This window comes from Condylura cristata, unplaced genomic scaffold (genome assembly GCF_000260355.1).
Source record: "Condylura cristata isolate star-nosed mole 26May11 unplaced genomic scaffold, ConCri1.0 scaffold00004, whole genome shotgun sequence".
NCBI classification, from domain to species: Eukaryota; Metazoa; Chordata; class Mammalia; order Eulipotyphla; family Talpidae; genus Condylura; species Condylura cristata.
In genome coordinates, this window is record NW_004567105.1 from 40,163,384 (window position 1) to 40,173,487 (window position 10,104).

Sequence of the window (10,104 nt, forward strand, 5' to 3'; positions counted from 1 at the left end):
GAAATAATAGAACCAGGGGGAAAGGAAGGGAGGGAGGGGAGGGGGGAGGGGAAGGCCCTTTCCAACAACTGACATTCCACTTGGTGTTCAAGCCTGAAGTGAATCACCTGGGTTTCCCTTCAATCAAGACACCTAAGGATAGAGACCTAGGTGCCAAACACAAACAGTAGAAGCATCAGTCATCCCAAGCACCAGGAAACACCCTTGCAGTGAGAATTTTTCTTGCTCTGTTCTCATGAAAACAGTTCATTTTAATGTGAATGTCATCATTTCACTCCCAGATTGAACCAGGGCTGACCTCACTTCTAGCAGCTGGAGTCACCCAGGGGAATATGGAGGGTGGGGGGCTCTCCCCCCTCCCCCCCCCTGCCTCCCCACCTCCCCCAGTGGTTGGGTCAGGCCTGGGGATCAAAAGGCCTTCAAATCAAGCTATCACAACCTTGAAAACACAAGGAGAGATAGCTTGTGAGTTCCCAGGTGCTCTTTTGAAACATAAACCCCCTAACAAGGGCTCCATATTAAAGTCACTTGCGCCACTGTGGGCAAATATATCACTGGTACTGGTGACTCACACAGAACACCACTGTCTTCTCTTTCTTCATTATCAATAAGGAGTCTCCCAGCCAGGTTTCACTTAAATATTTAAATCAAATGGGGATATTCAGAAACCACACAATGAACAAATATAAAACACCCTTTTTCTATGTGCTGGATGAGAGGTGTGTGCCAGTTCTGCCCTTGCCAAGCCTTAATTCGTTAAAACACAGTTAATCTTACCTCATGAAGCTGATATTCATAAAAAGAAGGGAAAAGATAACATCTTTTTAGTAGGTCCAAATGGTATGGCAACATGAGGCCCACCAGGGTGACACGCCACCCCTAACCAAGGTGTGCCCAAGCAAAGCCAACACCTACCATGGCTCAGTTACCTTTTTTTTCTCCTCCAATTCATCAGCCTCTCGTTGCCAAACTGTCTTCATGTCAAAGTCAAAGGGTCCCCTTTTGGACTCATAGTTACCATTGGCCTGATTGGGACTAAACTCTTCATAAACCATGTAATCTGGCATGGAGACAGCAGGGATTCTGTAGGAACAGACAAGAATCCAACCTGAAGTCTGCCTCTGCTTCAAGAACCATCTTTCCACCTCCTCCCAGGCCCACTGCAAGCATAGCAGGGCCCTTACCTCCCGGACCCTCTGCATGAACACTCCAGGCCTTCTCCAGGGCATGGTCAAGGCCTTGGCCAAGAGGCTAAGTGCAAAATCACAGTGTTCACATCAGTGAATGAAAACGATTAAGCCATAAACTATTAAAGTGGATAAATTATGATTCACTACTGTAGCATATTAGTCTCTTAAAATAGATTCCCTTCAACATTGAGCATTTCAAATAATCACTTAATAATAATAATGATGGCCTTTTTTTTTTTCCTCTTAGGTGGTCATTTTTAAGTGGCATTTGAACACTTTTCCTGTTTCCAGGGCGCCTCAGTTTCAGACACTTGAAATAACACAGCTAGGTGCCCAGGCACAGATTCCAGGACACAGCTAGGTGGCCAGGCAGATTCCTCTGAGCAGCTCCCTGTCCTCCCCCACTGGCAGGCTTGCTAAGCAGACCGGGAGCTGGATCTTGATCCTAGCAGCAGGGAGGCCCAGAAAAATGGGGTGGGGGGAGGGTGGATTTTCAATTTAATTGGATAATTAAAGTAGGCTGGGCACTGGGCCCAGCAGGTGGACTAAGCTGGAGGGTAGAGGGGCGGGAGAGTGGGTAGAAGAGAAGAGGAGAGGGAAGAAAAGTGGAGGGAGAGAGAGGGAGATGAGAGGAAAAGGAAAAAAGACAGGAGGGGAGGGCGAAAGGGGAGTGAGGAGAGAGGGAGGAGGGGAAATAGAGAAAGAAGGGGATGGGGAGAAGGACTTGGGCAAGGGGAGGAGGCTGGAGGGAGTGGAGGGTGGAGGGCAGGCAAGCAGGTAGGTGTGTTCCAGGGCTATTGGCAAGGCAGGCCTGGCATAGTAGAAGAGTGGAGGGATGGAATGGCAGTACTCTGGGAAGGATGAGAGAAGAGAAAGGGCTGGAAGGAGGTTGCGAAGAGGTCCTAAGAGAGCACTAGAGAGGCCAGGGAGCAGAAGCCAGGCTGGTAATGCAGGCCTGGGGGAACCACAGTCCTCAGTCCCCTCTGGAATCCACAGTCCTCAGTCCCCTCTGGGATACAGGTATGAAAAGGGTGGGCCCCTGGGTCCCACACACTTTATTGTAGGGGCTGCAGAACAAAGTCTCTTCTTTCCAGCCCTCTCACTTCTCCTCAGGCAGGAAAATTCCCCCAGAGAATAAAGGGTTGCTAAAAATAACAACAGAGGGTGCCAAATAACAACACAAGGTAATACCAGTTGCAGCTCCTAGGGTCCCAAAATTTCACTGCAGGAAAGCTTACTCTTGGACTTTCCATGTCCACACCCTCCAGATGTTCAAAGGAGCCCAGAAAGCAGTTACCCCAAGAGACTTGGAGAATTGAAAAGGCTATAAAGTCTCTTGATAGGTGGAACAGAGGGAAGTAAAGCAGCAAGAAGGAATTACCCAGGGGCTGGGCTGGGAGGAGAGTGTGCCCAGAAGGACCCACTGGGGCAGACCCTCCTTCCAGCTCAGGGAAACCTGTGGCAGCCAGTAGACACAGGACATCCAGACATGCATCAACCCCAATGGATGGGCTACAGGCCTGAACTGGGAAACCCAGCCCCCCAGAACCCCAGTGGAACTATTTTCCACAGTTTATCTTCCTACCCACTCCCTATCTCTCTGCTGCTGCTGAGGTCAGAGGTGAGCTGTGTTAGCCCACAGTCTCAGTTTGAAAGAACAGGAAAGAAGACTCCTGAAGATAGACTGCATTGTGGCCAAAGGCAGAGGCTTCCCAGGACATGAGGGACAGTGTGGAATCACCAGTCTGTCCTGCTCCCCAGGCCAAACTGGGAAAGTGAACCAAGTGATTTTTCTTGACTTCTCAGTCCAAGAACAGTGGTTTGGAAGCTATAGTTTACAGTCTCAAACACAGGAATTTCCTGTACTTCAACTATTATGGTAGATAGTAGCTATCCACAACTTGGCAATCATCATCGAAATATAGCATTTCCTATATTTCTAGCTGTCTATCTACCTTTTTCTCAATGAGAAGAAAGCTATGGGACAGCCTGCTGTTGAAGGAGGTAAGGTAACCAGGCCCTTGGTATAGAGAACAAAACTCAAAGCAATATTCCCACCAACAGCCCCAAGCCCTACAACTAGAGGGTGGAATACCTGTGGAGACTTCCAGAACTCTAGCAGTCTAACAACTTGTGCTGCACCCTAAAGCTGGCTCTTGCACAATTCTACCTGGAGCTGTGATGTCACACTAGTGGCAGAAACATTAGACAAGTGTGTTTTTAAAATTCAAATGGAGATTTTTCTTCCTATAAAGGTGAACAACTTGGTGCTTCTGGATACTCACTGTCGCTGGTTGGCTGTAGGTGGCTTGCTGTGGTGGATGTACCAATCTGGTAGGGAGTAGGCAACGGGGGAGCCCTTCCTGGTCCCGGCAGCAGAGTGCTTCAGCAGATCTCAAAGCCAAAAAAGAGCAGCTGTGAGTGCTACCACCCCAGGCCCATAGGGCACCAGGCAGGGGGTTGAGCTTTGGACGGCCTCTGAGCTCCAGTGGCCACAGGACATCCTTTCTCACCTCTTGTACTATGCTAAGATGCACCCCTACTTGTTAACATCCCTTGGACATCCCCCTATTCTGCCTGGCCCTGAAACAGGGTCTGTGCAGACACCATTTCTAGGTGGGGGTCTGACTGCAGGCAGACTCTGGGGAGGAAGGGGCAAAACTCCTCAGGTCTCCTGGGACAGCTTGCTGACTGCCCCTCAGCTGTCCCCACCCTGTCCTGGTGCCTGGAGACAGTCTGCCTGTCCCTGATCTCTGCCTCACAGCATTGCTTAAAGGAACTGGCTCCTCTGATTTTCCAGTGGGAGGTAGGGCACACACCTCTCTAAATCACAGGGTGCGGATATTAATCTGTGCCCCCCACCCCAGGGTGGAATCACGGGAGGGACAGATCACCAGGTTCTGCCTCCCCTTCTGCCATCTGCTGCCCAGCTTCCCTCCGCCCTCCCTTCCTGGTTCCAAGGGCTGTGTCATAGGAGGGAGTGACTGGTTTCACCTGATAATAACTACAGCACAGTGATGATAATAACAGCAGTGGTGACAGGCAACCTGACTAGCTTCTTCCAAGCAGCAAGAAGTGGTGAGATATTTATTTTTAAATATTTCAGGCTCAGAGGAAAGTTGCCAGAATAGCATGAATTTCCCTTACATTCTTCACCTGAATTCCCCAACTGCTAACATTTCATTCCCTAAGACTTATCATTCTCTCTCATCACTGTCACCATTGTTTAGTGTCAATTTGAGAACATAATGCGGGTATGACACCCCATAATTCCTTTATATACTCCAGTGGATGTTTCTAAAGCACAGTTCTGACATAATCCCAACACAATGATTAAGATCAGGAAATAAGCAAAATTAGTATTGAGGCAATCATTGTATCTAATTTGCAGGCCTTATTCTGATTTGGCCAGCAGTGCCTCTAGTAACTTTGAAACAATGGTCAGGGGTGTATGTGAAATATGTCTAGATCCTGCACTGAGTTTTGTAACATTCAAGCCCAGATGCTGCCATTTTGACTTCCAACCCCCTGACACACTCCTTAGTGGTAAAGGCAGAAAAAAGGACAAAAAGCAGACTTTCTCAGTGACAATAATGACAAAAGCCAGCTTTAGGGACTTCCATCTTCACAACCAACAAAGACTTTCTCAACTCAGTCATGGAGAAAAGTTTAATGACACTAGTATCCCATTGAAATTCATCTATGGCCTTCGTTATTTAAAATATATTAATGCCAGGAGTCAAGAATAATGTTTCACAAACCAATAATGCAAAGGTCCCCCCAAGCATGGAGTTAAATTTCCAAGCTAACTTTTCTGCGGAAGTGAACAGTTTCCTGAGATTCTAACTAGAAAATTAAAAGGGGGTCATGTCACTCCAAAGAAAAGTCCTATGAAATTCATACTTTCTTCAGCATATCCATAAAGGGTGTGTAATCCCCCACTGTCAGTGACCTAAATTTCCAAAAACCTTGGACAAAACTGATGGACTGTACAGTATTTTATGTGGAAGACATCAAGTGTAGCACTGCTCCCCACAGTCGAACCCCTGGATGTTCAGGCATACTTACCAGGCCTGCCGCCTTGCTTTGCCAGCTTCACATACTCTGAGTCTGTTTCTTTGATCCAGTACCTCCGTGTCCCAAATGGGTTCCCATTGGGCGTGTCTCTCAGATGGCTGAGGCCTGGGATCTGGGATGCTGGAGGGGCATCCACTTTCTCAGACCGCTTCACCGGAAGGTGGTAATACCAGTCTAGGGAAGAGGAGGCCAAGGGGGGTGACTTACTACATGAGGAATTCAGGTCAGTTTGGTTCACTGTCTGGAAGAGGAAGATGTGCTTGCCAGGGAGCCTTATGGCTCCTTCCCAGAACATTAGCAAAAGAGGAACTACTGTGGGTATTAGCAAGGGAGCCACCACCAGAGAACACATACAGCACAAATTACCCTCTTCTGAACACTCGTGATGTGATGTAGCCCTAGCTGTGTTGAAATTAATTCTTAAGCTCTCCAGCACACAGCTATTGACAACAGGAGAAGGAAGAAAGCAAGAAAGCACTTTACATGAGGTCTTTATGTGATTTTTTTTTTCCTGTGGTTACCTCTTTGTTTCAAAACAGTGAAAAGGGAATCTTTTCCATTAAACTTTTAGCTTCACAGTGAAATATCCAAATCTCCCTTTTTAGGTATCACACACAAATTCTCTTTTGTCTTTTGGTCTTCCACAAAATTGGGATTAACCACCATTTCTAGATATGTTGGAGAATACATATCCCTAAAAAGTCCCAAATAACTTAAAACATCATGGGCAAAGTCTATGGAATATGTGGCCAAATGTTGGCTACAAGTTGATCAACACAGTGCACTATAAACACAGAGATACATATTGGCACAAAAACACATGTATGAGCTTGATAAGATCAAGAAGAGGCAGGACTGGGTGCTGCCAGGGAAGAATACAATAGTGAACACTTGTTGTCTGAAGCTTAATCTGAAGTTTTCTCCTTGTCCTAATGCCCAGAGCCCAGCATTCAGGCCAAGCCACCTCTCAAACCCAGAGGGTTGGAGTCTGCGCACAAACTCTCAATTTCTGTTTGTGTATAAGGCCGACCTGGGACATCACGAGAAGTTGTGATGAAAGGCAGGCAGAGCTCTAGAGGGTTCTTGAAAGAACTTTTGCCAGGGCAACCAGGTGTTATGGGAAATCATCCAGATGCACATTTATGAGATAGCTGAATCCCTTGAAAACATCAAATTAGGTTCTACAAAAAAAGCAGCATAGTAAGAGTATGTGATTTCTACAACGCACATTTTATGAAGAAAAGACTGGATGCAGCAGGACAAAGAAGAAACTGAAGGGAAGCCTGCTACCTGTCCTTCCTCTTCATGGTGACTGAGCCCCACAGAAAGGAGCCACAGACAAGACAATCCAAGCTGGAACTGACATAGCTGTGAGGTCCGTTAAGTGGCCAAGAGATTAGTGGGCATGCAGGAGACTGCCTTGCAGGCTGCCTTATGCCCTCTCATGAGACTTCCTTTAAGAGAAACAGGAGCTGGTGGAACCCATCTGCAGAAGTCAGTGCCTGATGATCTGCAGTACCGGGAGACCTAGGGACCCGGGGACTCTTGCTGTTGTAGGTGACTCTTTGAACGAGAAATTGACTAATTACATGCCCAAATTTAAGAAAAATACCAGAGCTGATTGAAATTACTGGAAACAAAGTCCAGAGAGAATAAAAATGTATACAAGACGCCATTAATACTGCATAAGTGACTCAAGCCTATAACTACCATGGGCTGTCAAAATTGTAGGACTGCAGGACTCTCAGGAACTAAAAGCAGCCAGCTCATCCAGGGTGTGATACACAGTTTTATGTCAACCCAGTTGGTCTGTGTGCCAAATATTTGGTGAAGAGTGATTCTACAAGTTGCTGTTGATGGTAATTTTACAGGAGTGATTAATATTTAAGTCAGTGGACCTGAAGTATAGCAGCTTACCCTTCCCAATGTGTGTGCCTCACCTAATCTGCTCAAGGACTTGAGGCCCCCGTAGGAGAAAAGAATTCAACCTCCTAAATTCTCCCCGTAGGAGAAAAGAATTCTTTGCTCCTAAAACTGAACCGCAGAATCTCTTCCCTGGGACTCCAGCCTGCCATCTACCATACAAATTTTGCACTTGTCAGCCTCCACGACTGTGTGAACCAAATTCTTAAAATAAATATTTTTCCCGTTCTCTCACTCATTCTCTCCATTTCTCTCTCCCCCTCCCTCTTTTCCCCTTCTCCCTCCCTCTTCTACTCTTCCTTGAACTGGAGAACCCTTGCATAGGAGCAGCACAGGAAAATGGTACTGAATAGATCAATTTATGTAAACACACAGGCATTCCATGAGCAAAAAGTAATCATTCTCTAACGTTTAGACATCTCATTTTTTCTTGCAACTAGAAGTATGTTCTCTGCATAACAATTTATGACACTTATCATGACAAATTTTGTAAATATCTAAATGACAGTAATTAGCTGAGTTAACATTATAGTTTGAAAAGAAAAAAAAAGAATATTAAGAAAGTTTTAAAGAATTGTGCAGAACTCACACAGGCTCAAAGAATGTAAGAACTAGAGTTCAGGAGTTTTGTAATCAGCTCAAATATTCTCTTTTAGAGAGAACACATTTCATTCTTACTTTAATCTTCCTTTTGATGTTTTGATTACTAATTAATCCACAGAGAACAGTCAACCTTCTACTTTGTCCTCATTACTGGGAGCTTTGAGCAGGCACTGAGCTCTAAACTGGGGGCCATTACAACTGTATGCAAAGTTGCTCAGAGAGCAAGGGCCCAAATCACTAAGAACCAACAGTTGTCACCACCACCCAATGCATAGAATTAATGGAACAAGAAATGTCCTGCAGTGTTTAATCACTTCCAGTATTGCATGTAAGCACTGTGTGGTGTCAGATCATGTACCACTATGAAGGTGGCTTTAGTTTTCCTGCCTTTTCAGGAACGGATGTGTGCCTTCATTTTATCCATCAGGAAACAGGCTGAAAGAAATTCTGAGAACACCTAAGATCTGATATATTCTTGGTCTAGAAGTCACAGGCAGTGTTGTTTGTCTACAAACTACAGCAATTCCTGCCTTGGTGTATAAAAGCGTAGGCAGAAGAGACAGCTATGAGCTGTCCACTCTTGAGCAGCTCATCTTCCTAAAACTGCACCTCCATTTTGCCATGGATAAACCATGTTAATCATTCCTCAATGAGTTATTTTGAGGGTAAATGTTAGTGTGTTAAAGTGCTTAAACTCGTACCAGGCACCACCATCCCTTAGTTCTTAGTGTTGCAGGCAAGTAGCGGGATGGTGGGCAGGTTAAGGTAGGAGGAGATCTTAGAAAGGCAGAGAGCTTGTCTGGAGGAGGAAACCTTGAGGTGTCCTGCCTCTCTCAGCCTCTCCCGACCCGCTCTGCAAAACACCAATTTCCAGTCTGGCCATGCATGTGTCAGCACCGACAGTGGTTACTGTCAGAGTCGGGGCTAGAAGCCTATTTAGATGGTGTGGAAGTCTCACTCTGCTCCAGTCTTAGCTGACATAGGCCATGGCCCTGGACCTACCAACTCCCATTTTCTTTCCAAGAGGATCCCTACCCTCATGTCTCCACTCCTTCTCCAGCCCTTCACAAGATGGGGAAGAATAAAAACCAAAAGCAAAACAGACCACAGCATCCAAGTATTCTTGATTCATTCCCTTCTCACAACTTCAAGCCCCAGTAAAGGAGAAACCCCATTGTAACATACTTGTTCCCTAATCCCAGCCACTTGAAAGGAGTGACGTTGTCAACTTGGTTGGGATCTAAATTAAGGAGCAATAAATTCCCAGGAAAATACACCAAAATACAGCTAAAAATGCAAGTGCCCAGTAGACCTTCAGAGAAGTACACGCAGGAGTTACATAGGATTAAACTATAGAGGAAATTTCGGAGCTATTCTATTGTAACAACTGAGGGAACAGTGAGCAGCCACGTTTTCTTTTATTGAAAATGAAAGACAAGTGTAGTCTCTCCCACCACCACTACCATTTCCCTTCAAGCCTTTCTTTGATACTGGGGAACAAGAGCAGAGTGAAGCTTCTTTGAGGGTATCTTTGAGGATGTTAGTCTACCAGCCCATCAACCCCTCTCCGCACCCTCCCCCACCCCCACTCCGCGCTCACGCACACAGGATGCTAGAGGTCTGAACCCAGCCAGGAACAGAGGAAGTGGACTCCTCTCCGTTCACTCACCGCAGGGAGCATAGCGGTTCGTGGCCCCTTGCAGTTCCTTGCTGGTGTTCCTCATGCCTGGGAGACACGCAAGACTAGGTGTTCACTGTTGAGCTGGGAAAGGGGCAGGGGCAGAGCTGCAGAAGCCACGTCGTCCGTCCGTCTGAGCCGGCTCTGTCCGCACCCGCCTCCACCTGACACATAAGCAGGCATCTTACCATTCCGGAAGGACATGCAAATCACTCAGGTATACAGGGTTGACACACCCACGCCCCGTACACAGCAGGGACACATGCACGCCGGTGTATAGCAAGGACACATGCACGGGTTAAGCAGGGGCACCTCCACGCGGATACGCAGCAGGGGGACATGCACGTCGGGAACACAGCCCCGGTCCCAGGATCCGGGCGGCCCCTTTCCCGCCTTGACTTCCCTAGCCCCCCCGCCCCACTCACCCACTCGCCGAGTGTCTCCGTGGGTGCCGCCCGCGGCACCCTAGGAGAGTCTACCCAGCAGGCCGGCGAGTCGGGGGCCAATGCTAGACTCCCAGGGCTGCAAGGAACCACAACACCTGCGTCTCCCGGGCAACGGCTTGGTGGCCAACCGGCGGTCGCGGCGGGGGCCCAGCCGACCAATCAAAGCCGGGGGCGGAGCGCGGGCGGC

At 47.3% G+C, this 10,104-nt stretch overlaps 1 protein-coding gene across 1 annotated transcript in view; it reads right to left on the reverse strand.

Moving 5' to 3' along the window:
* Nucleotides 1-9,529, reverse strand: part of LOC101620055 (chromosome unknown open reading frame, human C7orf57) — a 17,787-nt gene extending 8,258 nt beyond the window's left edge. Inside the window, exons 1-4 of the mRNA XM_004676532.2 lie at nt 9,463-9,529; nt 5,259-5,441; nt 3,476-3,584; nt 930-1,083 (exon numbers count right to left, since the gene is read on the reverse strand). Coding sequence (XP_004676589.2) covers nt 930-1,083; nt 3,476-3,584; nt 5,259-5,441; nt 9,463-9,517 — 501 coding nt within the window. The 5' untranslated portion in view covers nt 9,518-9,529. The remainder of the gene's footprint in view (nt 1-929; nt 1,084-3,475; nt 3,585-5,258; nt 5,442-9,462) is intronic.
* Between the last annotated feature and the right edge of the window lie 575 nt (nt 9,530-10,104).